General features: G+C 40.3%; 2 protein-coding genes across 3 annotated transcripts in view; one reads left to right on the forward strand and one right to left on the reverse strand.

Annotated features, from left to right (window-relative positions):
- grm4 (glutamate receptor, metabotropic 4) overlaps positions 1-9,121 on the reverse strand; it is a 146,987-nt gene extending 137,866 nt beyond the window's left edge. For both annotated transcript variants that reach the window (XM_069533281.1, XM_069533282.1), the window contains exon 1: positions 8,373-9,121. The gene's annotated coding sequence lies outside the window, so the exon portion shown is untranslated. The remainder of the gene's footprint in view (positions 1-8,372) is intronic.
- A 9,578-nt stretch (positions 9,122-18,699) lies between these two features.
- On the forward strand, positions 18,700-27,490 carry nudt3b (nudix (nucleoside diphosphate linked moiety X)-type motif 3b). The gene is made up of 5 exons (XM_020096693.2): positions 18,700-19,226; positions 20,606-20,716; positions 23,123-23,167; positions 23,258-23,342; positions 23,590-27,490. The coding sequence occupies exons 1-5, from the start codon at positions 19,128-19,130 to the stop codon at positions 23,784-23,786; spliced, it is 537 nt and encodes a 178-aa protein (XP_019952252.1). The 5' UTR covers positions 18,700-19,127; the 3' UTR covers positions 23,787-27,490.
- The last annotated feature ends 218 nt before the right edge of the window (positions 27,491-27,708 follow it).

Genomic DNA, 27,708 nt, shown 5'->3' on the forward strand with positions numbered 1-27,708 from the left:
TGTAATATTCCAATGCATCTGTGCATGTGTATGTCAATGAGAGTGATGTCATAACTGATCGTGAAGGCTTGACTGGCGCCCTTGTTGCTGATACTCAGTGAGTCGATCTACGAAGATGGATGATGTGTCCGAAACAACCTCTCGCTGTACAAAAATAAAGCCAAAAATATCCCAAACATGGGTGCCACCATCTTGTGCATGTGATGTCATATGGAGCTAATGTCTTTGCAGTGTGGTGATCAGGGAGCGGAGTCACTGCTTTAACGTCCCGTTGATAGCTTGATGGGAGGCAGTATTTATAGCCTATACTAAAGCCAGCCACCACGGGGAAATGAGAATATTTTAGCTATGAAATCATCCATCTTTATATAAAGTCATCACCAGTCATCCATCAAAGATCTGAAGAGTATCCGCAATGTGCAAGACAAAACGTCTTGACACAATTGTCTGCTACCACCACCAGAGGGCAGTAATTTGTAGCAAAGATTCAAAACGGCCATTGCGGACGCTTGTTGGAGAGAGAATGCTATTCTGAGATATGAGAACATAAATCACTATTTTTAGCTTTAATTGGTTAAGTACTGCTTGCCTTGCTTGTCCTGACTGCATCAGCCATATTCCAGTAGATAGGAGCCATGCGTTCCCTTTATAGGCTGCGGTGACTGATCACAACAGGGGAACAACTCATTTGCAGTTTTCACTTTTGTGTGTCGCACATCGTGGGTGAAGCCTTGATTCCCTGCCAATTTCCAGGTAAGTGTATAGAAACTTTCACATCATATACAAAGAAGACCAGGATTGAGTCTGCAGTCGATGTTATTGCCTTCTGCTGAGGTTATCCTTGATCTCACCATTGTACGTGTTGTGCTTCATGTGTCAAGGTCTTGAGTCTTTAGTCACAGCGTCAGAGTTGAAGCCTTTTGCATTTCTTAAGCCTTTTATATATTCCTCCTGAGTCTTATTCATGTTTTTTCTTTGATTTGTCCTTCAAACTGCAGTGTTCAGTATTTTCATGTTGACAATGGATCAAAGTTTCTGAAACCTGAAATGGGTCATTCAGAGTGACAAAACCAGAGAGAATTAGCACCCAACTCTGCACAGAGTGTTTTAGCATCTTTCAGCGCTGCAAAAAACAGCAGACAGACAGCAATTAATATTTGGTAACCTTCCTCAGGAATTTGGAAAGTGCACAAAATCCTGTCGACACACATGCTGACCAATCATGAGTTAGTCTCAGGTGTCAATCATGAGTAAGCTGTTTTTATAGCTTCAAGTTACTAATCAAAACCAAACATACTGGGACATTTAGCACTTCTAGTACACTAGCATTCATCAGTGTCATGAGAGCAACCTCAAACCATTTCAAGAATCTCATCTGACATTTACTTTGACTTTTTAGTTTGGCCCATGTCCCATCCACTAACATGGAGGATGCAAGATTTACGATCTATACTGCAGCTAGGCCCCAGGTTGTCACTTTTGGGAGCAGTCATCTTTATAAACATTCTATGGTCTCCCCTAACTAAAGGAAATATCAGGTCCTTCAGCTGCTAAATGTTTCACTATGAGTCCGTCTGCTGTTTGGTGCTGAAGACCTCTGATCACAGGTAAAGCTGCAAACAGGTAATAATTCTCTGTCGGGTTCATAACGACGAGCGACCCCTTTCATGTCGTGTCCATATCATCAGCTGAGTAGAGCCGTTCAAGGGAAAGTGAGCAGGGACAGCGGACTCTTGCCTCTGTCCGGCTACGCCCACACTCAGAGGTGGAAAGCACATCCAGGCAGGAGCATCTCTGCTCTGTTAAATTTTACTCAGGCCACACTCGAGCTCAAATAAACAAGGAGAGGTGGTGGTAGAGCTTGAAGGAAGCTGAGGTCTATGGGATGTGGGAAAGAAACAGTGATTTCACCTTGTTTGTTGTATACTGACGAGCTCACTCCAGACATTTGTTTTCTAATTAACTCTTAACTCAATCTCTTGCACAGGAACAAACAGCAGACGGACATAATAAGTAATGAGCTGATTAATAGAGGCGCTAAAAAGGTCCCTCAGGAGGTGGTAGAGACCAAAGACAGAGCTACTAGAGGATGAATAATGAACTTGTGTTCACCAGGTGGCCGGAAAACATGACTCCAGATCAATGCTATTGATGCTCAGTATCTAAAACACAGAAAACCTCTTATCTGAAATAACTGAAACTGTTAACGCTCATTGTCAGAAGCTGACTGAGAAAATGTTTACCGAATCTTTAAGGATTGATTTCATTAACAACGGTTGCTATTTACTTTAGAGCACACACACTCTCTGACCACCTGCCTCCTCCTCCTCCACTGCAGCTAATGTTTGTTTGTGGTTTCGCAGAATGCCTTTTTGACAAGAGGAAGTGTGTCTGTTACAGTCATTTCCTGCAATTACGGACCTGCGGGCACATGAATACATCTCACTATCCAAATACTCTTTGTGTCTGTGATCTTGGTCGTCCCTTTTCACTCAGAGTGCAGTATTTTTCCTCCCACTGCATCTTGGTCTGTTGAGGCCACTTATGGTGAAGACAGTAAAAGTGAACGGGAAAGAGTGATACATCTTTTGTTCTATGATGTACGCCCAGCGCTCCCTGGACAGTTGTTGAACAGTGTTACACTAAAAGAACTGCTCATCATTTATAAACCGAAGCGAGATACAGAAACATGGGATTTCTCTACACTTGCATGTCACAACTATATTAAATGTATTTTCTTCCTTTAACTAGTATATGATAAATTTACTTATTTGAAATAAATACATATAATTGATTTTTCTTCTCACAAAAAAATGTCATCATCAAGTAGGAGTACATGGTGCAGAAGGTTTGGGAAATTTGAGCCAAACAGTGTTAGCTCACATTTAAATAATGTAAATAATACAAAATATATATAGTATACTTTCAAAAGTATAAATTACAATAACTTGAGGGTACTTCAGGGTAATTTAAGATGGTTGTCATGACGATCTTAGAGAGGTAGCTGCTCTCATACATATTTTTATGCAAAACAACAATACAACCAACCAGGCAAAATATTATATGTAAAATAATGTATGTAAATAATTCAGTGATTATATTGTTGTGTAGCAGTGAAACAGTGACTCCTGGGTCAGATTGGCACAGAACAATTTGTGTCAACATTAATACTGACATTCAATCATAACTGAAGCAGGCTGCAAATAAGAGTATCAACATGACTGCTGGATCTCAGTTTCTAGATATTAATGGAAATTATGACATCCGTCCATAAAAATAAAATCCAGAGACACGTTTATAAATCAGTTAATTAAAATAGTCTTCTGTAAAAGCTGCCCCACCTCTGAATAAGGCTGAAAAACAACTGGCCCATGGCTGAGGCTAATTACTGGTCCCTGTTGTACAGTTAAGTGTTTTGTTGCGGTAAGATGATGATAAAACATCCAAGTAATGAAATCATGATCAATTGGTGTTGTGCTGCAAAAGTTGTGATTGTCAACATGTCTCCTGATCAGTTTTACAAATTAATTCGAAAAACACAAATAACAAAAGTGACACAAAAAATAAAACAATACATTGGCAACAGCTTCTTTCATAAGTGCTTTCATGTGTGCTATGTATATCAAAGCATCGTTTCTCTTCCATGGATATGACCAACATACTATATATTACAATTTAACTCTGCAACGGCTCAATGGTCCATTTATGAAACCACATTAAAATTCACTGCATCTGTATTTTATTTGGATCTGCACCAAATTGAACACATTGTATTTTTGAATGAATTAGCATGAGTTGTTGTCTGAGAAATCAATAAAAAAGGTGAAATAAAAACACTGAACCTGCACCCTGATCTGGATCCACATCAAAATTCAATCCCCTCTTCCTTGGGTCATGCCCCACCCCCCACAAAATTTCATGGATCAGATTGTTTGTAGTTTTTGTGTAATCCTGCTAATTTACAAACGAACACAGATGAAAACCGAACCTCAATGGTGGAGCGTGAAGCAAGTGGAGAATGTGAAAGTGAGCGCCGCTACTTGGTGGTGGATAATTTATCAGACACTAATGATGCAAACTCCGTGTGGTGCTCCACGTCAGTCGAGGTAAACCTTACGAGTTGCCTGATGATATTGTTTGATGCAGATCTGGAACAACAAGCGTGGGACTGTTTGGAGAGATGGTCTTGGGCCTGTGGGGAACATTAAATGGACTGGAGTAAAGGTGAATGTAACTTGATGACAGATTCTCAGGCGAGAGGCAAGATGCTCTCGAACCCTGGTGTAAGATAATGTGTATAATCTACTGCAGGGATGTTAAGTGCACTCATTTCACACTCCATTTCACACAACGCTGCCCCAGGAAGAATCTGTGTGTATGATGACTCAGGAAATGCACAGCATCCCTCTTCTGGATCTTTCTGTTGTTTTCCTGCATTGTTAATAATTTGAAATCCTGTTGTTTTCCACATTATTTCACAGTTATAAATTTACAAGATAATGTGCAAAATTTGAATAGTATAACCTCAAAGCAGCGCACCATCTGTTTAATGGGATATCCTGGTACAAGGACAAACATTTCATTTCCATCTATAATAGAAAATCCCAGTGAGTGTTGATGGTCTATTACAGCGTGTTTCAGGATATCATGAAATATCTATGAAACTCCTTATGATGTAATTAACACAACACGTGTCCATCAGCTTAAATATCGTCTATTGAAAAACCATTATACAACATAAACACCACAACAAGAGTGACTCCTCAGAGGGAGACAAAAGCCTAATTATGGGATGTTTTCTTGATTATTAATGTAAGAGAGTAATGGATGGTTGTGAATGCATTTCTGCATGAAAGGGACAATTTGCCTCAATATGGATTTTTTTCTTTCTATCTTTATTCAAGGTCTTGGTCTTTCAGTTTGAGACCAGGAATTATTGATTTCATGAATACCAGATTTCAGATTTTGTCATTCAAACAGCCCCAGCTTGTGCTTAATTTTATATCAAACTGTACGCTTGCACTCAGATATTTTGTTGCTTGGGCAGATTTCCTAGCGTTTGTAACTATAAAAATAAAATATGAGCAACCCTGTTTGTTTCTGCTCTCCTGTTCCTTATGGGAACAGTACAAACAGCGTAAGTTACCACAACAAGGGCGGGACAAGTTCAAAAATTGTATATATTTAAAAGCAGAGGAGAACGGACATAGGCAGTGTGAGAGCAAGAAAAAAGAGCTGAAGCTGGAGCGCAGATAATCTGAGCACAAGCTGTAGTGTAATTTTTGGTCACTATACGATGTCACAATATGAATGTCACTATATACCTTTAATCTGCACAATCTGCACTATAATCGAATGTATGTTGAAGTTAAAGAGAAACATCATTTACTGATGATCATAACAAGTTTAACACAACAATGACGAACCAAACAATATACTCAGTGGTACAAGCAGTATGATGTGTATGTATAACTGAAATATGAAATAATAATCTTTTTAAAAAAGACAATCTGACAAAAAGGAAACATAATGGTGTCAATTCAGAGACAAATATCTTTAAAAAAAATAGTAAACGATTTGGACAGAATATAATGATGTCAAGAGTAAGAAAAGCTTTTTAAAGGAAAAAGAGACATGTCATGGCGAGGCAGGGGCTTTCAAGACGGAAAGTCCCAGTTCTAAGGCCATCCAAAGCAACCCAGGTGTTTGGAGACTTTCCAGGGAGAAGTTCACGATAATAACCAATAAGCTTAGGTCACGATGTCAGACCATAAATGATAGACGTAATGATAGACCAGTCAGATAAGTAACAGGCGTGGCCCTTAAGGATAGATAAAGCGGAACAACACCACTGTTAGTCAGAGTTTTTCTCTGGTGCGGCTCAGGCTCACTACTGAATGGTCTTGGGTTTTCTTGTCGACAATAAAACTCTGCTGCTTTTAAGTTGACTTCTCCTGCTTTTTATTCGACTGAATTTTTGGACTTTTGACCACGAGTGGAATTTAGTTTTCACAACAATAAAGCAACTAAAATATCAGAGTGCAAGCGCAGAGTTTGAACACAAGCAGAGCAAATTGAAGCACAAGCAGGGGCTGTTTGAGTGTGAGCGCAGGGTTTTGAGTGAATGCATTACAAAATATGAGTGCCAGATCTAGAAATCTTGCTCTCAAACTGAAAGACGCATATATATATATATGAATACATAAATGCAACATTTGATTTAATTTGTGTATATTTAGGCTTTTAAGTGACCTGTTTTTTTTAAATTTTATACAGAAGAAAAAACCTCAGGATGCTTTGTTTGTAGTTTGGCCATGTGTCTCATGTCCGCAGCCTTTAATATGGAATTGTTTGGAAAACCTCCCCAGTGAGCAGATGGCGTCTGCCAGGAAGAGAATGAAGCTGAAACCTGGGCTCTGTACACCACCGTGCACACGCTTCCCCGTTTCCAGCACGAGGCTTTGTGAAAGGGGAACAACGGAGGTCTGTCGGGAATTTAACCACAGGTCTGTTCTGGGAAGCAGAGCACAACACGTGTGTTTATTGCAGTCTTGTTCTTGGATCCATGCAGCAGCTACAGTAAAAGACGTGGATGGTGGGGGGGGGGGGGTCTCTCTGCAGACTGGAGAAGAGGATCAAGCCCCCCACCCTGAAATGATTTCAATGGCTTTGATCATCCATCAAAAGAATGTGATGTTTTTATTAAATGACCGTTTGCCAGCGGCCTGAAATGTAAAGAAGCATTTGTATCCTCTGGCCAAGCTACAACATGCTGCTGTGTCCTCGTGTATTATTAAGCAAGAGAATGAGGCAGTGCTCTAGTATCTCCTCATAGCTGTTTATACACTCTGGCCCATGACATATGAGAACTTAACATCTTACGCTGAGTCTGCACTTACTAAACTAACTTGCAGTACAAGATAAGCCAGGCAGAGCTCGGAGAAGTAAATCTAAGGCTTTCTGAATAAGCCCTGCACCTCTCGCCCGGCTACAATCTACACATATGGAGTATTCCTCTGAATCTCTCTCTGGGGGAGATTTCTTAAGCACGCTTTGTAGCTAGATCCAGGTAAGGCTATCAGTCAGTGCAGTTGTGGGGAACATGCCAACAAGAATAACCCGACGTAAGACATAAAATGTATCCCATGGGAGCTCGGAGGCTGGAACTGAATTAAAAAATCTCTCTTCTGCTGAGTCAGACTCTTTAGATTATTACCCTCTGATATGAGGAACATTTCCCCTCTTGGCTGTAAGTTCAGAGGGAATGCAGACAATGGCATATTTGGCTGTAATCACACCCCCCCCTCCAACTTTGAATTGAAGCTATGAGAGTAAGATAGCACAAAGCTAATCTCTTGCCCCACAAAAAAGGCCTGAGGGAGAGAGAGCCTGAAATGGAAGTGATATTAATAATTATAGTCTTCACGAGTCCGGTGTCATTGTTTTGTCTAAGGAGCCTTGACGACTAACAGACAAACTGCGTACATGCAGATTAAAGCACAATGTACATCCCTGTCAACAGAAATAATGGCCTTGGAGTAACAGCCGTCCATGCTGAAGTAACCTATTAAAGTTTGCACAGCAGGAGCCTCACATCAGCACTTTCATACGCCCATCTCCAATCACGCCTCCAGTGCCAGGAGTGTGCACATCTGCACAGCACAGTGACAATCGATGGTTCGCACAGCGTTTACCCCCCAAATATCAACCAGCCATCCCCCCAGGCCAACCCCTGCCCCAACAAAGCACCACCCAGCCAGGGTGCACCCCCCATACGTGATTCAACTTGTTCCAGGGCTAAGGGGGAGACACCAGAGAAGAAGGGAGGTGGGGATGAGATGAATGTGGGGGAGCTGCGACTGTTTGCATCCTGATGTTGCACAAACTGGCTGGTATTACTGCACAGACACCCCCTCCACGTCTATCCGATGTGTGCTTTTAGAGATGCAACCTAAATTGCATTTAAAACCTTGAAGCTGCAGCAGTTGTGATATTGAGTCATGTTTTTTTTTTTATAATCTTATTTTGTGAGACTTGTCTGTGTGCGGCGCAGCAACGTAAGAAAGAAAAGAAGCTCCACGGAAACGCGTAAAAACAATCAATGCATGCACAGTTCTGGGCGTTGCACTCCTGACAGGCAACGCACACATACACGTATCTACTTTTCAAAAGGTGCCACGAATCAATCATCAATTTTAAGCATTGAAACTGTTTCTTTTTTGCATGCACCCCCCCTTGTAGATTTGCATAATTTCCCTGTTGACACTACTCCGTCTTGAGGATGAAGTAAATGTATGTCACGACGTTTTTTATTCCAAACATTTGATCGAGATAGATGGCCCATTTTTTTCAGGTTGGGTGGCTGCACTTACCCCTCCATCCTGTCCGTGCACGAAACAAGGAATCCCTTTTCTTTTATTATAACAAGTGACCCATATCCAAAAGCAAAAACGGTATCTTGTCGGCTGCTGGGATGAGGAGGGGGATTTCCTCGGCAATTGAAAAAAAAAAAAAGAAACTGGGGGTTTGTTCTTCCTCTTCTCTCCTCAGATCAACATGTGAACAATGTTTCTCAACAGTAAATCCAGAGGGAATCCACGCGCAATTTCGAGGCTGCGTCGATGCGCCGGAATCATTGCGAGCGCTGTCCACGGACAAAGTGGTGCTGAAAGTCTCAAGTCCCCCCCACCCACCCCCCAACTTCTTTCAGTGTGTGAATGGGAGAGAATAAACAAACGGCTCGTCCAGGTTCCAGAGTGTAGAGCCCCTCATATGATACCGCCCCGCCGAGGAGAGGATCGGATTCCTACGGGATAATGGAGCGTAGAGACGCGTATCCCGTACCCGAGGCGAGAGCACTTCCCCCGACTGATGGACTGGAGAGTGCACGCGCGCTGGAAGTGATTGATGTTGAATGCATCGCAGCACACCGCCTTTATCAGGGGGAGAATGCACCATCAATGGGTGTGTGTGTGTGTGGAGGGGGGAGTGAATGCCAGATTACAGCATGTACTACCAGCAGCTCTACGGCAGTGGCTGCACACGCACACACACACGCACACAGCCTTTTTTTTTTTTTTTTTGCATTAGTGAAATCTCAAGTCTCAGTTAATCACACACATTCAAACTCCAGCGCCACCAACACTTAAGGAAGTTGAAAGACTCACATTTGATCTCTTCAACATCATTTATACACGCAGCAATTTCTCTTTTAGCCCCCGTGTTTAAAATGGTGATGTCTTAATGTGATGATATTCTGTGACTGTTACATTTTCGGCAGTGTGACGGCAGGCAATCGCTCCGATTTCCACGGTGACGACGACAGGCGGATCCGGTGTCATTATTTCAAATGTGAAGCTTCTGGGTGGACGTGCACGTTACAGGTGCTGCAGTGTGAAGAGTCTCCGTGACGAATACATCAAGTCCAATCACATGAGTGCGAAAACTCAATCTGGGATGCTGGGATATGTGTGTGTGTGTGTGTGTGTGTGTGTGTGTGTGTGTGTGTGTGGTATCACTCATGTTGTGGGGACCTACCCCCAGTCACATTATGAGGACTTGTCTACCTTATGGGGACAAAAAGCAATAATCCTCCATTTTTAAGGTGAAGACATGTTGAGGCTAGGTTTAGTTTAGGTATATTTGAGTATTAACTATATGGTTAGGGTCTCCAGGAAGTCAATGAAAGCCAATGCAATGTCCTGGGACGACTGTGATTGTGTGTGTGGTCCAGGCATTACTCATGTTGTGGGGACCTAGATCAGTTTATCAGTCACATTATTGGGACTTGTCTTTCTTATGGGGACAAAAAGCTAGTCCCCATAAAGTGAATCATGTTTTAAGGTTTGGGTTGGGGTAAGGCAAATAGTAACAATGAAAAGGTTAAGGCTAAGTCTCCAGTTTATCAGTGTGAGTCATTAAAATGTTTTGAATTCATGGAGAGTGTGTGTGTGGTCCAGGTATGTTTCATGTTGTCAAGAGCTAAATCTGTTTTCACAGTAACACTAGGGGAACAAATATCAAGTCTCCTTAACGCAAATCAATGAGCGTCCTAATAAGGATAGCTGCACAAACCTCTGTGTGTGTTTCCATTCTTACTGACAGCAACCACATTCTGCAGCAGAGTATTGTGTCCAAGGGCATGTCTCAGTATGTCCAACATTATCCAGCAAAAAAGCGAGAAATTAGTTTTAAACCGAGCATGGAATGTTATTATTTGAGACTTTAATGTGAAAAACGGAGGCTTATTTCGGCCATTAACTTTCAGAAGTTTGAAAAGTGTGTTCCAGGGAGACAAAGAACTTCCTCATATGTCATTTTAAGTGCGGCGTGCAGCACACCCTGCAGAAGGTGCAGATTAATGTTCCATGATGTCCAATGGAAGTCTCATGGTGATAATTTGGCCTTTTGCTTCCCTGTCGGCGCAGCTGCTCTTTCTGCCTTCCTGCTCTCTCGGGTTGAGGACGCCTTCACAGGTCTGAGTGGGTCACACCTGTGGAGTGTTGGACGGGCTCCACCACATCAAGAGAGATGTGAGAAGAGGAAGGGGTTGGGAGGGTCCTTTGAGGGGCGTGTGTCAGATCTCCGTTGGGGCCTCTGAAGCAGCTGAGCCCCTGAATATTCATCCCTAACCTCTGCTGGAGCAAATTCCAGCTAAATGACTCCACTGACTGATGGTCCTGTGAGCTGCCAGGGGACCATATAAGTCAAGGAAGAAAGAAAAAAAAATCACATGGCTAACTTGTGCACATTATTGAACAGAATGTTTTACAACTTTTTCATTACCCCACATAGCATCAGTGCTCCATCTGTCAGGTCCTCAAACCGCCGCTCTATTTCTGTTTAGTGTAGTTAGCATAATAAGTAAATAATTTAGCTGTGGAGGATGGGAAACAAAAGTTATTTCCACCAGGAGACCTATTCCTGCTCTGCTTTCTGTTGCAGTGCGCCAGTACTCAGCCTTGTGTCTTCTGGGTGGATAACATGCTACGCTACTGAGTCCTCCCTGGGCCCACTGTGCAAGGCAAACTCTGGAGATTACTTGTTTCAATTAGCCATGAGCCGGAGAGAATTTAAGCCATGTTAATTCCAGTCACTTGTGAAAATCCCAGTGAGAAAGAAGAACCACTGAGGCATAATCACCTGCCCCCAGACGTCTCTCATTTCATGGATACATTATAGGAATTACTCGACATGTAAATTCCGAGGTTTTGAGATTTTCTGTTTAGTGACGGGATATTCTTTTCAAACTTCTTAGTTTAGAATGACCTCTGTCTATGACAATTGGTTTCTGTTTGACCCTCTCACTTATTATGAGGATTGTTTTTGCCTCTTTTGACTTTAAAGAGAATTCAGAGCTGCTTCACTAAATGTTGAATTAATCTGACGAAGGAGGAGCTGCTGTAAAAGTTTTCGCTAAAAGAATGACGTTGATGAAAAGAAGAAAGAGGAGGAGGAGGAGGAGTGGAAGTCTCTCTGCGTCACATAAATAACAATCTAATGTGATGTTTGTGTCATCAACATCTGTGACGTCTTATATTGAACTCTGCGTGCACGCAGACTGTATCTGTTGACATTTGATTATATAAAATTGAGTTTCAGACTCTAACACACCCACGAGTTGGGAGACAAGTCGCCTGTTTGATGCGATATTCTACAAAGATGAAAGAGGTCGGCCAGGGCAGAAAGATCGGCCATATGTGTGAGTGATAAATATTTAACTTTGATTGGCTGACAGGTTTCACATTTAACTTTTGAACCTTTAAAGACTTTTTTATAAAAGAGACTGGTGACTGTGTAAATTCTGTCTATGGTGCAGAGTGTGCTCAAGGAAAAACTGTCGGTTATAATTCATGTGAAGAATACCGAGATGTTCAGACAGATGGAATCATGTCACTAACCACTAGAATCATGTGACCAACCGAGGTTCAGGGTAAGTATTAATAAATAAAAACCATGATGAACTGCTTACAGAGGTTTTCTGATGTTATTCCCTTCTTTGTGTGAAAATGGTTTCTTGTTCATTGTTTTAATCAAACCTGCTGATTATAAGTTTGTATTTAGCAAAGTTCTTTGACTGCAACAGACGACAACTAGTGTTTTTACAAAACACAAACAGATAAATAACAAAAGTAAAACACAGATAAGAAACAAACTGCCAGTTCTTACAAAATAATGCCCCTTTGCATGTCGGTCGATATGTCTAACATGTCCAGAGCTGGGTTGATGGTCAGAAATACAGAAACAACACCAAGTGAGGTCGAGGAAGAACCAAAATGAGGTTTACTAACAATTCAATTCAGAGAAAAGCAGTAAACATTAAAGTATAAGCAATAATGCAAAAGATCTTATATTTTCACTCCTCCAATGTTGAAATGTGCTGCTTGTCTTGATCTTAAATGACTGTAATCTGCCTAGTTTTTGTTTTTTGAGCGCTTACAGACAAAGTAGGACATTAATGAAGACAACGTGGACTACATTGTCTTCTTATAGCAATATGCATATTTTGCTGCTTTACCCAACATGGGAATTAAATGTGCTTCTGAAATTATTTATGGCAGACATCACCCCCACATGTCTTTGTAAATAACTGTGTGCAGATGATAGTGTTATATTGCAGCTGGCAGTCAGATGTATGTTTCCACCCCAATGCCAAAAATCACAAAAATGAACCGTGATGTACAGTATGTAGATGTTTCATGTAGCTCTGATCTAAAAATATAATTTTTCTGTGGGTGTGTAGAGTGGAAGCAGACTCATTGCACTTTTCCTCACTGAAACATCTGAGCCTTTTGAGTTTCTGCTCATTGCTGGAGCATATTTCTGCCATAATAGTTAATAATTAATTTTAATTAAACTAATTTAAATGCGGGACAAAATGTACTTTCCATGGTGCAGTAATTTACTTTACATATGTGCATTTATAAGCCTGATGCCAGCGTCACCATATGAGCATGAGACTTAAGGTCCTTGTTACTTTTTTAATCACCCTATTTCTCTAATTATGACATATTTTGTTGTGATATTTCACTGATTTCATAATCCATGAACATACTGTGCACATAGTTTCTGATTCATAAATAAGTTCTAGTTAAACATCAGTAGAAATGAGTTTGGACTGGTTGTAACTGGCATGAGAGCAGCCCCCGGTGGTAAGGTTAAGACATTAATTCATTTATTATTCTATCTATTTGAAAACTGTATCTTATTTAAATAGTATTTTGGATCTATTTTCAGGCCAGTTAACAAATAACTAGCAGATAAATGTGGTGAGTGATACATTTGTTGATAAATTAATGACATGAGGAGTTAAAGTACAATCAGAGCGATGTGCGTTTGATTATTTATAGATTTAAAGTAGATTTTTTTGATGGAGAAAGGTGGATATGCTTATTCAGTCTTTTAATCCTTTCTTTTCCAAAAACATCCAATGTAATTGTATTGAGCAATATCTCTGAAACTAATGATTTTAGATTAAGCCAGTTTGCTGATGCCTTTTAGCAGAGGACACCATACAGAGAGAGGCCAATGTCACTTTAAACCCAGAAAATCACAACACAGTAAATTGCTTCTCGTATGTGTGAAGCTGAGCACAATCTATTCTGGCCTCGGGCAGAACAACACAATCTCCTGCTTATTTAGTCATTAACGTGCATATTTACTTGGAGAGAGAAAAGGTGCTTGAAAGGATAACATTGCCAATATCTTTGCAGTCTTCGATTAAACAGAGCTCAGCCGCCGCATTGCCTTTAGTTGTGTGTCATACATCTTGACAGGGATAGAAGAGATAAAACTCTCCAGCTGAAATCCTCTGGTCTTAACTTGTTCCACAATCAAACTCTGGGTGTGACTGCTCTGTCTATGTGCCGACATACGCTGAAGAGGTGACTGCTAACAAAACAGTGTGCTACAATCATGCTGTTGAGTTTAACTACAAAACAAATGGGTTTATCAGACTTTTACAGTAAACTGTATATATACATACAAGTCTGAAGGTTTTAGAGACATCTAGTTATTTTCAAACTTGTGACTTAGCCTAAAACTTCAAGAAAGTGCCAATCGAGACTTAAGCGGTGCAAACATTGGTTGCAAGAAAATATCAGTTGTGCAATCAACACAAAAGTAATAAACTAGCTTTGCTATGCAAGATAAAATCCCAATAGCATCAATAGTTGTAATTACCAAAGTTTCCAGTGTAAGATAGGCCAACTATACATTAAGGTCTTATCTCTGAGGCTTAAGTTTGGTCAGAAATGGAGAAATGTGTGTTTAGAGTGACTTTGTGTTACCTTTATCTGCCAACCTACCAAATGTTAGAATACTTGAATGTTAATTAAATGCCCAGAATTCTTCTTTAGGTGAATATTAGTTGTTGCTGCACATCTACACTTGGTAACCAGCAGGTGTAATTGATAACTGGAAAAACTAACCTTAGCTAAAATAGCTCATCTGTTGCAGTAAATAATGTACCGAATATATCGAGATAACTAAAACACAACTTTAATACAACATTTCTCTTGTTTAGACCCTTGTGGTTTTTCTGTTTCAGGTCTATAAAGCAGATGTTGTGTCAGATAAAAAAAGCTTAAAAATCAACAGTCTATGATCAACAGGGGACAGTTTTCTGCAGCTTCCTCTTCTTTAACTGAAAACACCTGTTCTTTTACTTGAGTTTGAAGGAGCACTTAAAAGTAAATGAGTATTTTTATTGATACTTTATATGAATTAATGGATCTGAGTTTGTCGTCCATCTCTGCCACTAACTGGCAACATATTTGATATCAGAAACTTTTCCATGCATGTATAACATCCTTTGACTTGTCAATAATTAAGTGTCAGTATGAAGCTGAGTGCAGATAAATCTTACCCACACCCACACCATTTGCCTGAAACAATTAAATACTGCTAGCAGGTGAGACATATTGGTCAACATCACTGTAGACAATAATCAGGTTTCATTTGGACATTACAAAATTTAAAAATAACTTCTATTTTTCCCTTTATTAGTATTTACCTGACAAACCTGTACAATTTACAACTGTATAGCCTCAGGCCATTGACTTAGATAAGGGAAACCATCAGATTTTAATAGACAAAAAGGACAATCTCAGTAAAACAACTCCTGCCCAGATGGAGAGACATCCAATTTAAACAGAGAATTCCTGGTGAACAAATAATTATTTAATAAATGTATTTTTGTAATGTAATTCACAACTGTAAAATGGAGTGGCACTCTTTATTAAAAATATGTGTTTATTGAAAGGAGTGAGCGCCCTCTTTTGGAAATGACAGGGACTTTATTTCTGCTCAGTGTGTGAATGGTTCACCAGAGACTGGCAAAGAGAAAGGGTTGCCATAGCAACTGCAGAGAGTAAAAGTGCAACCTCTTGAGTCTGACCCTATACACTGTACACATATGTTTGATTGTATGAAGACTGCTCTCCTCCCCTGAAATTAGACACAGGCATGAAGCTCGGAATGAGAAAGAATATAAGATTTGTTTTTCTTGCTGTTCATATCCATCAGTATCAATATTGATATTGATGGATATTTTGATTTGTTGTTTAATCATATTTAATTATATGTTACTGTTGCATGTTTACTGTGCGGGCGGCCTGAGGCAATACATCCAATTGATCATATTTAGCTTTTCTGCATTTTGTGAAATTTTTAATGAATAATCAATTGACTAAGCAGCAAACATGAGGTGGTGGACGCCAGTATCATGAGCAACTGGTGATAATATTACTGTCCAGCACAACAACTGTGCTTTTAGTTCTATCATGCAAAAATTTAAAAATCCAAACCACAACTGCCCTTTAGAGTAAGTTTGTTGTATACACGTTTGTTTATATAAGAATATATAACTAAGATTTGTTTTGTTGAAGGAAGATTTATTGCAGAATTACTGTATTAGATTATCATTATATTGCAGGTGCTGGTAATATTGTGCACACTGCACACTTGCCCAAGTTAATACCTTTAAAGTGCATTTTTTCTAAATGTTATAGATATAAAAATAATTAAAATAAAAGAGGACTCTGTTTAATTATGTGTATATAAATATATAAATGTACTTTTGCTTTTGTGGTATGAAACTGGTGTTTTTTGTGTTTTTGGATAGAAAAAGCAGAGATTGGTTTTAATATAAACTTGTGTCAGTTGGAGAGGGAGGTAAGGATTTCTGTATCTATGGGGAGAAACTGGAGTGGGATCATGAGGGAAGAAATTCTATTGATGTCTGGTGGGAGATAGAAATGTTGCAGCAGAGAGAGCAATCAGACTCCAGCAGAAAAACTACAAGATAAAAAATAGGGTATGAAAAAAGTTGACAGAAAAGGATTATTTAAAAAATTAATTCAGAACAGAACAAACAGTTCATGTAAGAAACGATGTTGACAACAAATGTTAAATAACATGTAGGCTTGTGAAATAAGTGAATAGCCAACTGTAAAAATAATTGCCAGTTTGTGGCTGTAGTTATCCAGTTCAACTTAGCTGAACTACATTTTGATATGAAATATTATTGCTGGTCTGAGATATATATATATATATGTATATTTTATATCCTAAAATCCCTCTGCTGTTACTTCTTTTACTAAAGCTAAATGTCATTAGTTCCAACAACTCTGCAGTTTTATGATGTTCCCTCTCTCTGGAGAACAAGACAAAGAATGAGACATGTCCCCTAAAGCAAGAAGACGACTGAAGTGAGTCGAGAGGATAACGTCCTGAGCACATGAACACTCTGCACTATTTGCTTCCCTGCAGCTTTCGCATTCACACATGCATGCATATATAGAACCTCATTACTTCAGTGAATTCATGCCATAAACATTTGTTAGTTCCCAATAAAAAATGTAGATTGCTTTAAGATGCAAATGAGAAATTAATGACAGAGAATTGTACAAAGACATAACTAGTTAGAATGAATGATGCTTTCACGTGGCTCAAACAAACCTTAAACAATAAAAGGTATCAATAGGAGTGTCAACTGGCAGTAGAGCACACACCTCCACCAAGGCCCAACCATCCTCTGATCCAGATCCACACCAAAATATACGTTTTTCCTTGGATCATGCCCCACCCCTCCACCCAAATTGAATGGGGAATAAATAGATTTTGTGTAATCCTGCTGACTATCAAAAAAACAAACATAAAAGATGAAAACATAAAATCCTTCATGGTGGAGCTAATAAGGGTGATATTGTTCTATTACAATACTGAAGATAGTTACTAACATCTACTAACATGGTGGTAGGCATTCATTCCTGCTGTATACAAGAGATATTCTCCATCTTATCCTTTGTTTTAAAATGGGACAGTGTTAGGTTAAAATGGCACAGAGATAATGATGTCAGAGCTACTGAGCAGGCTACATGGCTTTCATAGTGCTGCCATTACAAGCCAGTAGCCAGTCAGATTCACCTTTAGCCTGTATAGTTCAGCCTGTATCGTTGATCACGAGGCCAAAACACTAGAAGACACTAAGGTGCACAACTAAGGTTATGTCCCTGACATCCACTGGCGGCCGCTAACACATGCTAGCATCTTCTGTTGGTAATGTAAAGTATACAGAAGACCTTCAAACAAACATGGGACGTTCACCATCTTGTCTTATATTCTATTGGAGATATGAAAGTATTAAATAAATTATGAACATATGATAGTAGTACTCTCGGTAAATTACGCTTATTTGGAAATGATGATTTGATAATCAAATAGTGAATTGATGACCATTGTTAAAATCAATCTCATAGATATTTTTAAAAATAATCAGATACAATTTTTTGTCACCATAATGCCAGAAAAAAGTGAAAATGGCCAAATATTCAAATGGCTGTGGAGTCAAATCCCATTAACTTGAATGGGGAGATACTATGAGGTCGTTGAACCATATGTCATATAACTCTCATAAAATTGACCCTTTCAGAAAATGAAACAGCAAATTATTCAAATTGATACATGCATAAAAAAATTAATGAAACAGTGAAAATAGTTTACTGATTATTCAATATTTGCCAATTTAGGTTCAGCTCATTGCTCTAATTAACGAATCAACCAGTAATATTAGTTTAGCACCTGCTGTCTTTTTAAACTAACAGCTGTTCCACTGATTTTCAGTATATTTCCCTCAGAATGATTCTTTCAGTAGCTCCTTAAAAGCTCAAATATCATACTGTTATTTTCTGTCTATATTTATACCAGCAACAACTTGTTTTTTGGCCACAAATCCAACATCATTAATTCGTAGACAGTTTGTGTCCACCTGTTAAATGTTAAATTCTCCACTGTGTTAATCAGTGTCTGCTGTGTAATTGTAGCAAACACTATGATAATTGAAGAGACTATTAACTGTCAATATCGGGCTATAGAATCAATACATGATCGATAGTTCTTTTTGCATTCATCAGTGCAAAACAACCGAAACAAGTAGTGTATGAAAATTCTCACTTTTCAGAAAATGAAACAGCAAATGACTGATATCCATTCATGCATAAAAAAGAATGAAACAGTGACAATGGTTTACTGATAATCGAACCTTTGCTCTAATCGATTGATCAGTTTATTCAGTTTGAACCTGTTGGAAACTTTAAATGTATTACATCAGTTTTGAGGATGACTCTGTCGCTGTCCATTACCTGCGGTGCTGAAAATCATAATCCAACCCCCTGCGCACAATTCTGCTATTTCTGACCGCACACTACGTGGATAACGTAACATTTCAATCCTCCATCGTCAGCCGGAGCACGCTCGTATTAGCAAAAGTCTCTAACAAGTGGTCGCAGCGGGCGAGTTGGAGCACTAAAGTGCGGGTTTCCCTCCAGACACAGCGTGGTGTTGCGTGGTTTCACCCCCAGATCCGCGCTCCGAATTCACCAACGCCCGATGAGTGATTTTCTTACGCTCCACGAGCCGTTAGAGGTTAAAATACGTCGTGGGCGTAGCGGCTCCTTGTAATGGCGACCGTGCCGTAGCTGTGCCCAGGTTTGTGAAAATGAAGCGAAGAAGAAGTTATTTCTTTTAAGTGAAACGCCGAGGTTCCCCGGAGGAGGACTGCGCGTCTGCGGCCGTCGTCTCTTAACGTGGTTAACTCTGCCGTACTTCTGAACTCCGCTGCCCTCGAGATGATGAAGCTCAAGTCGAACCAAACCCGGACGTACGACGGGGACGGCTACAAGAAGCGGGCCGCCTGTCTGTGCTTCAGGAGCGAGAGCGAGGAGGAGGTGAGGCCGGGGATGCTTCCGTTCGGGCGGGCCGCGCTAACGCTAGCTGCCTGGGTGTCTGCCTCCTGTCTGTATGTTACATCAATCGTCCCCGCGGCTGGTGCGTGTGTTTCGGCTTGGAAACACAACACGCCGCCTCAGCCTCTGGTGTTGTGGATTAAATGTGTAGTTTTCACCTCGTACTCACGGTTATGTAAGACCCGTTAGCCTTGCAGGTAGCAGCCGCCTCTTCTCATGCCGAGCCAGCCCGCTAGCTGCATGCTATCGCTAGCATTAGCTTGCTAACTAGCCGCCGTGGGCAGCCGGCTCTCGGCCAGCGACCGCAGCCCCTGGTCCGGGCTGTGCTGGGCGCTTATCGTAGTACCTGGAGCGGTTAGATTAATGGTAATAAATACCCAGACTTATAAAGTGTCAGTTAAAGACATTTATCTGCCGGTGCTCAGAGGTTATTTGGCGCGTTGAGTGACTTGATGCTAACTGTGATGGTGTTAATGCAACTGGTCCTGCTAGCCAAACACTGACATGTAGCTATTAGCCATTTTAGCTTTAGCCAACTAACCCTGGTAGTGATACCCGGCTACTTCGCAACACCGTCACGGATCCTTTATAACTTTATATTCACAACACTAATATTTGTGAGCTTTGTCATATTTGCTCAGTGTCAACATCTAAACGTTTTGTTCACATTTCATTAGCTAACATCTGTGCTAATGAGCTACAGCGGCTACCTCCGTGCTCTCCTCCCTCAAAGCCGCTGCATCTACCCCTGCAAAGGGTTATTTGAGATCAGGAGCGTTTTGGGAAGCTGATGTCCAGTCAACAACAACAAGCACAAAGATGGCTTTGTAGTGGAAACATTTTTTTTCCTTTGACTCGGGGTGGAGACGAAATGAGACAAACTAATTCCACATTCTGGTGAAAGGCTTGTGAACCACATGGGTTGATCTCAGGAAACATCAGTACGACCAGCACGTAGCTCCAAACTTCTTTTTTTTTTCTTTTTTCACCAGACACTGTAATCCAGCAGATTGACAGTCAGCCAAGCTTCAGATTTACCACAGCAGACTGACACCGTGAACTGGAAGGGAACAAATTCAGTGATTCATACCGGAGCCACTGAAAACAAGCATGACACAGCGACTTAACTGCGTTCACACAGTATCCAGCTGATAGTCAGAGACAGTCTCCAGTGTAGCATTTCAAGCGTTTGGGTAGTTGACAGGTAGCTGTTGTGTCATAAGTTGGGCTGTTTCTTACATTTATTACCAACACAGATTGCTAAATATATCTCGCTCGTGCAACAGCACTTGTGTAATATGAACACACATCAACAAACATTGAGTTGGTCTCTGAACTGTCTTGCATTGGATGCTTTGCAGGTGCTGCTGGTGAGCAGTAGTCGACATCCCGACAAGTGGATAGTTCCTGGAGGGGGGATGGAGCCAGAGGAAGAGCCCAATGTTGCTGCAGCCAGAGAAGTGTGTGAAGAGGTCAGTTCTTTGTCTTTTTTCATTATTATATCTTATTTGAGTTTTTATTGTGGGCCATATTGTCTGTTTTACCAAGCCCGCCTTAATAAACTTTACTTGACCCTTGTATTTTGTGAAACATACCTTTCTGGACTGAGTTAATTGTTCTGAGAAAGGATTTCCATTCACAGTGTGGCAAATTGGTTTGAGCATAGGCTCATGGAATGTTTTGTATTTCATTTCTATTAAATCATATCCGTATTTAACGCTGGGCCCTAATACCTTGCTCTCAAAGCCCATTTTGTCAGTGCAGTCATCCTGTTTGTGCGGACAGAACGAGAGAGAGCCTAGCAACATGTAAGCTGTATCATAGCATCATGTTTCAAAGCAGTGTTTAGGTGTCAAATAAGGTTACACTGAGATTGAACACTGGCTGCCCAGCGGTGCCACTGCAGCGCTATCCAGTCGTGCAGATGAATCAAATGAAGCAAAACAATCAACTTTCATTGTTAATACCTTTCAGATATTTCTATTTTTACAAGAGCAGCCTTGTTGCGTCATCGTGAAGGACAAACTGGACATTTTTATCTGTGTAGGAGAAGTGTAGCAATTAGTCAACAGCTCTGAAGCTCATTGGAAATCAATATCCTGCTGATGCTGCCTATGTTTTTTTCCTTAAATCAGGAGGCCCTTTAGTGGCCATGCTGTTTATCACCCTGGCATTTTGATCAAAATGGCGAGAGGGCACTGAAGACACTAAATTGCGCCCAGCTGTCAGCCCTTGGCGGGTCACTGACCATATAAAGCCTCTTCTCTTGTGTGCGATCCATCACAATGATGGACGCTGATATCATCTCTTATCCTGGCTCTTGTAGTGTGGTTTCTTTGGCGGTCCCAGGATGCTGTGTCTTGCCAACACATTTTCACAGGGTCAAAAGCAATGTCACATCACTACTGAAGTTTGTGGAAAGTGCTGAAAGACCACAATCAGAAACTTTGTGGCGACTTTGAGTGGTCCTCGATGCATCACCGTGTCCTGAGGCTTTCTAAGCCTCTTATTGGACGGTGGTGTAACAGGACATATCCTAATCCTCGCAAGCTCATTCTAATGACCATACGAGTGGTGACTGATTGCTGATGCTTATTGGTTTGGAGTCTTGCCAAGGATGACAGTGAAAACACAGATATCTGGAGGAGGCCCAAAGTTACAGAGCTTCTTTGTTAGTCACAACCTCTGCTTATCCTTGGTAGTCATACACCCCCGGCCTTGCACCGTGAAGACACAGGACAGCGTTGCATAACTTGTAATTCAGCCTCACTGCTCTACATCTTTTTCCAAGTCGATGACCATTGGTTTTCAGTTACACGAATGCTTGAGCTGGGAGACATTTTCCATCTCATAAAAACATGCAGGTTGACGTTTGCCCTATTACTTAATCCTTGGCACATCTTTGGGGTTTCTAGAAGTGAGCCTGTTCTTTTTAACATGATCTTAGCTGGAGGCCATAAGAGTACAACACTAAGTCTGTGGTACAGTGCATGGAGTCAACATTTATTAATAGACTGAAACTGGAACCTGAAGAAGAAGCTGCAAAGATATCAGCAAGTGTCGTGGCTCTGTTTCTAAATCTAACCTACTATTCTCCTCTGGGAGTGAAGATCTTGTTATTAGTTTGTTTAAAGGTAACGGGAACAGAAGTGTTCATGGTGTCCGCTTTGAAGAAAAGGTGTGACAGTTTTATGTTCGTGGAAATTGTATCGGCCACTGACCACTGACCGGTCTCTCTTGGTACAGGAAGCATCTCTTAGAAGAGTGGTTGATGTGTGACAATAAGCAAGAGCGGAACAATTGTGTTGACAAATGTTTTACAGCTGCATAATAAAGAACTACAAAGATTATTTGACTTAAATTTCTCCTGCAAGTGTGTTTGGATTCACAACATTTTTGTTTTTGTCTTCAGTGTTGACCAAATGTCTAAAAAGTAGACATTTGAAGATATTTCCATGCAAACCAATTTCATCTTGCCTTTGGCTAAATTAAATGTCACTGCACTGAAATGTGAAATGAATAAAGTGAATGAAGAATCAATAAATGCAGCACACAGCCTCCATTTTTCGGTCGAGTAAAAGAGTTTGTGTTTTTTGTTTTTTTACTTGTGCATTATTATGAGGATTCAGCAGCTTCCCAGAAACTGGATGGGGTGAATTTGCTGGGGATAAAAACGGTCTTATGATGTAATGTAATCCACTGCAACACAAACAAGTGCCAGTAATACCTTGAATAAAGTTAAATCAACAACTCTGGCTCTGTCGCTACAGGGCTTTTATTGTATCAGCCACATTGGGCTAAATCCCATAACTTTGTATTTAGAAAAATCTAGTGTTTCATCTTTTTTAACATTTCCTTTTCTTTTTGTGTCTGTACAGGCCGGTGTGAAGGGGACTTTAGGTCGCTTAGTTGGAGTATTTGAGGTGAGCTGTTAACAAATTTTTGGTCTTTTCATGTAAACACTCACAGTTTCTGCGAATTAGAAGTAAAAATATGAGAATTTTCCCCCACAGAACCAAGAGAGGAAACACAGAACCTACGTCTACGTTCTTGTTGTAACAGAGGTGCTGGAGGACTGGGAGGACTCTGTCAACATTGGTAAATCTCCTTATTTGCTTTATTAATATAAGTTCTCAGGCTGTCTCGTGATGGCTTTATTTTTCTCGCCTCAGTGATATCCCAGTTCAGGCATTTTATTGTATGTTTGTTGGATCTGATCATAACACCAGCTTTGTTTGTGCCGTTGTGATTCTCACTTCTCTGCTGCGTTAAGTGCAGATAATTATGATGCTTTTTCTCCTCATGTCCTAACTTGCTCCACAATGGTTTGTTGTTTTGTCAACAGGGAGAAAAAGGGAATGGTTTAAAATAGACGAAGCCATACGAGTGTTGCGGTGTCACAAGCCCGTGCAGGCCACCTACTTTGAGGCTCTCCAGGAGAGTTGCCTCACCAGTAACGGAACACCTTTGGTGACCACGATAGGTGGGGACCTCTCCCCTACCTACAGCATCAATCAGAGCTCCGTCTCTGGTATCAGATAACTAAAACCATAACTCTGACACCCCCTGGAGCTTTTGAGCTTTCGCCACCACTTGCGCTCTTATTTGTGTCTCTTCTTCTTCTTGCTCTTCTTCTTCTTTTCTTCTTTTTCTTGCTCTTCTTCTTCTTCTTCTTCTTGTTGTTCTTCTTGTCTCAATAACATGGTTTGCCTTGCCAACTCCTTTGTGCCAGAACTGTGGCACAGACTTGATGACAAGTGTTGGGTGAAAAGTCTGAAACACTTTGTAAATGTAATTTTTGACCCCCCCTCTTTTGTTTTTCTTTTTACTGACAACTGCATGAAATGTCCTCTTGCTCCCTTCATTCTCTTTCCTTAAAGCACCCTTAGCGTGGTGTTTATTGAATGCAAGAACTACTTTTTACTGTTGTAATGTAAAAGTGTATACTTAGTGCTTGAGCTGAAGGCTTTTGGTGGTCTTTTTAATGTCTCCTCCATTTTTCTTTGGTTATTTCTCTGTGAATGAATGTGCCCATTAGTGTAGTCCCTCCCCTGTTGTAAGGATAAGAAGTGCTCTCTGTGTCTGAATGAACAGAACTGTGGGAAGTGACTTGTCTTGCATGAGCACCGTTATGTTGTGTCACGCTCAGTCGAGTGACCTGATGCTGACTGTGCAACAGATTTGTGGTAAAGTCTTTTGGATTATTTGGATGAGGTCTCTTCATTTTGCTACTTATCGTGGTTGTTGATGTCTCTCTTATCAGAAGGATACGGCCCCTCAGTAGTGTTTCAACTTCAAGTTTGCTCGCTCTTATTTGGGGAAACAACCCAAGCACTATAGGTGTCGTTCTCAAACAGAGCTTATAGACTGTGGAGAGAGTGAAAGAATGTCAACATACAATGTAAATGAACCACCGTTTTCCTCAGTGTCTTTACCTCCTTTTAATCCCATTTTGGTTTCTTTCTTCTTCTTTTTTTTAAGCTTTCTTGTGACTTACTACAAAGTCTTCCTCCACATACTTAGAAGGTAGAAGCAGTAGATTTCAAAATTATGGACTTGTAACTTCAAAATGCAGCACATATCACTTAAGTTATTAAAACCCATTTCCGTATTTTACTCCTCACATTCAGTTTGGTTAAAAGCATTTGTTTACATTGTGTTCGTAGCACAGGTGACTTTAGTGGGCACATTTCATTATGGTCTTTTTTTTTTTTTTTTTTTACCCTTCTGTCCTTAGTATTTAATCTGCATCCCCAAAAACACTCAAAACACCTGCTTGACATTGAAAGTAATGGAATCTAAAATGCTGTCTTTGGCAAGATGCAGAACAACAAGCCTTGTACAGTTTGAGACCTCGTTTTTAACATGTAAAATGCTTTTGGATACTTTTTTTTTCTCCTCTCTAACGTCTGGCAAAAGTCTCTTTAACTGAGCTGCGTCACTTGGCCTCTGTGGCACGAGGCAGCTGGCTCAATACTGTGAAACTGGAGGCGCTGTAGATAGCATGTAAGAGGTTTTTATTGTAAATTGTTTATTTCTGTATAGATCAAAGGTGAGAGTACAAATGACTAAACACATCTTACACATCAGTGAGTGCTACGTGTCACCCAGGCTGGAAGATTTGATTGAGCTCTAGCTGTCGGTTCTGGAGCCGTTTGGACTTTTCTCTTGAGATAGCGAAGAGAACATCTGAGGATAGAAGAGCGAGGAATGTGGCTGAGATCGTAGGTGCGAGAAAAGAGCCTTTAATCAAAAACTCTCAAAAATTCTTCAGACCAAATCAAATTAACGGCAAGATGTTAGGTTTTCTTTTCCTTAACTTTGGACAAGCTTGGAAAAAGCAAAGTTTCTAAACCTCTATTCAGTTTAGCACCTGCTGTCTTTTTATACAAACAGCTGTTCCACTGATTTTCAGTATATTTCCCTCAGAGTGATTCTTTCAGTAGTTTCTTTCCTAAAAGCTCAAATATGATGCTGTTATTTTATGTAGATATTTAAACCTGCAACAACTTATTTTTTGGCCACTTAGGGATATTGAAACAAGCTTTAAACCCAACATTTACAGGGAAACTTAATTTGGAGACGTGTTTGTGTCCACCTATTAAACGTAAGTTCAATATTCAGTCCCCTTTTACGGCCATATTGGTCTCCACCACCCCCTTAAGGTAATATCTTGATTTCTAAGCTGCCCAGTTCTCCACTGCGGTAATCTGTTTAATTGTAGGCAAAATGAGAATTGAAATGATCCAAAACAACCCATACAAGTAGTGTATGTATGTGAGTCACTGTTCATGTAAAAGATACAACTCGGCTTTGCAGGTTGGGGGGAAAAAATAAATAAATAAAAAATTCCTCCGTTTTATGGCTAAAATTCATGGGAATTGTAGTTTTGGTCCCATTTAACTCTGAATATGACATAAAACCCTGCAGCATGATTCAGGAACTGATGAAAAAAGACTTTGTGGGGAAATAACATGGAGAACTGAAAGTGAGTGGACTAATGCTAAACTAGATAAGAGACTGATAAGACATTACGAGAGCAGTGGTGACTTCATCATCGTAGGAGACCTCCCCGCCCCAGCGAATTGAGCTTCACACTAACTCCTCATATCGGCTTGTGATAATCCAGGAATGAAACAGTTATTTCCCCTAAATGACAGTGAAGGTGAAAGACGTCTAAAGTCTCCTTCACAACAGTGGGAGACTTTGAGCTGGTTTTACTGCTGTGTGTCAGAAAGGTGTGGCGGCCAAAGTCCTGCTTTACGATGCCCCACTCTGCACTTCCTTTGAGATTTTTGTGTTGATAAGCGCTTTTAGTCTTCATCTCAATGTGCAATTAGACTTTAAGGGGACAAACCAGTTTGTGGCATGAGAAACAAAACTTAACCCTCAGTAATTGGCTTAATGATTGAATTCACTCTCGGTGGTTTGATGTGGGCGATAGATTCTTGGCAAAATGAATGTGAGGAGGATTTCCACAAGTAACAGCCAGTGACTTGATTATTAATGACCACTTGTTCTTTATCCATATTTTTGTTCTGCTTTTTCTTTAATCTGTTGTGTTGTTGACAAGCTAATGTCTTGTATATAGCTAACACAGCATCCTTAAAGCCGGAGGACGCACTCTGGCTCTTGGTCAATAAGGATTAAGTAATAATTTAATTTCTTTACTTTTTAAACAAGTCCCCTTCAACTCAAAACTCATGCTCCGTCTCAAATGGAGTAATTCAGGCAGTTCAGGAGGGCGTTCGTAAAAGTTAATGTCTCCATATAGTTAAAGTTAAGATGGAGCAAACAATTCTACCCTTTTCTATGATGTTGAAGCTTGCGAGCTTGGTTAAAACAGAGGATTTATTAGTTAAAGAACAATGGGATCCACTGATGAAGTATATGTATCATCATGTCCATTAACTGGCCCCATCTTGTGGCCAAAGCAAAAACATATAAAAAAGCACATCACTAAACAGCTGAGGATTGTAAAAATCAGCTAAATGACTTATAGAAATTGATTTCCAAAAAAAATTGCCCCCAAGAAACTTTGCAATTGAAAAAGAAAATGAACACGTGCACTTGTAGCTGTCAACCTCAGCCTCGAAGTTACTCGTGATTGTTTTCTCTGAAGTATGTGTCACTGGAATATTCTTTTCCTCTCTTGTCATTTGGGACTGTGGAATTAAACCAGTGCGAGAAGACTGAAGATTGTAATATAAATGTGCCAACAAATAAACACCAGTATTTCACATTCAGGCCCGTGTCTGTGAGAATTTGTACTGTTTGTCACACAAATACATGATCTGCTCTGTGGAGAGGAAGATTTGAAGATTACACAGTGGCCTCCTATGGAGTCACAACTATTGATTCATCTGCAAATTGTTTTGAAAAAATGGTTAATGGTGCCCTCTGCAATTTACATAAGCCAGAGTTGATGTGTTCAAATTCCTTCTTAAACAGTCAAAAACAAAGG

The sequence above is a fragment of the Paralichthys olivaceus genome, chromosome 2, assembly GCF_024713975.1.
Source record: "Paralichthys olivaceus isolate ysfri-2021 chromosome 2, ASM2471397v2, whole genome shotgun sequence".
NCBI lineage: Eukaryota > Metazoa > Chordata > Actinopteri > Pleuronectiformes > Paralichthyidae > Paralichthys > Paralichthys olivaceus.

Coding starts and splice junctions, on each gene's coding strand:
- nudt3b (XM_020096693.2), top strand. CDS start 19,128: ATGATGAAGCTCAAGTCGAACCAAACCCGGACGTACGACGGGGACGGC. Junction 20,717..23,122: donor CCAGAGAAGTGTGTGAAGAG/GTCAGTTCTTTG, acceptor GTGTCTGTACAG/GCCGGTGTGAAGGGGACTTT. Junction 23,343..23,589: donor GGAGGACTCTGTCAACATTG/GTAAATCTCCTT, acceptor TTTTGTCAACAG/GGAGAAAAAGGGAATGGTTT.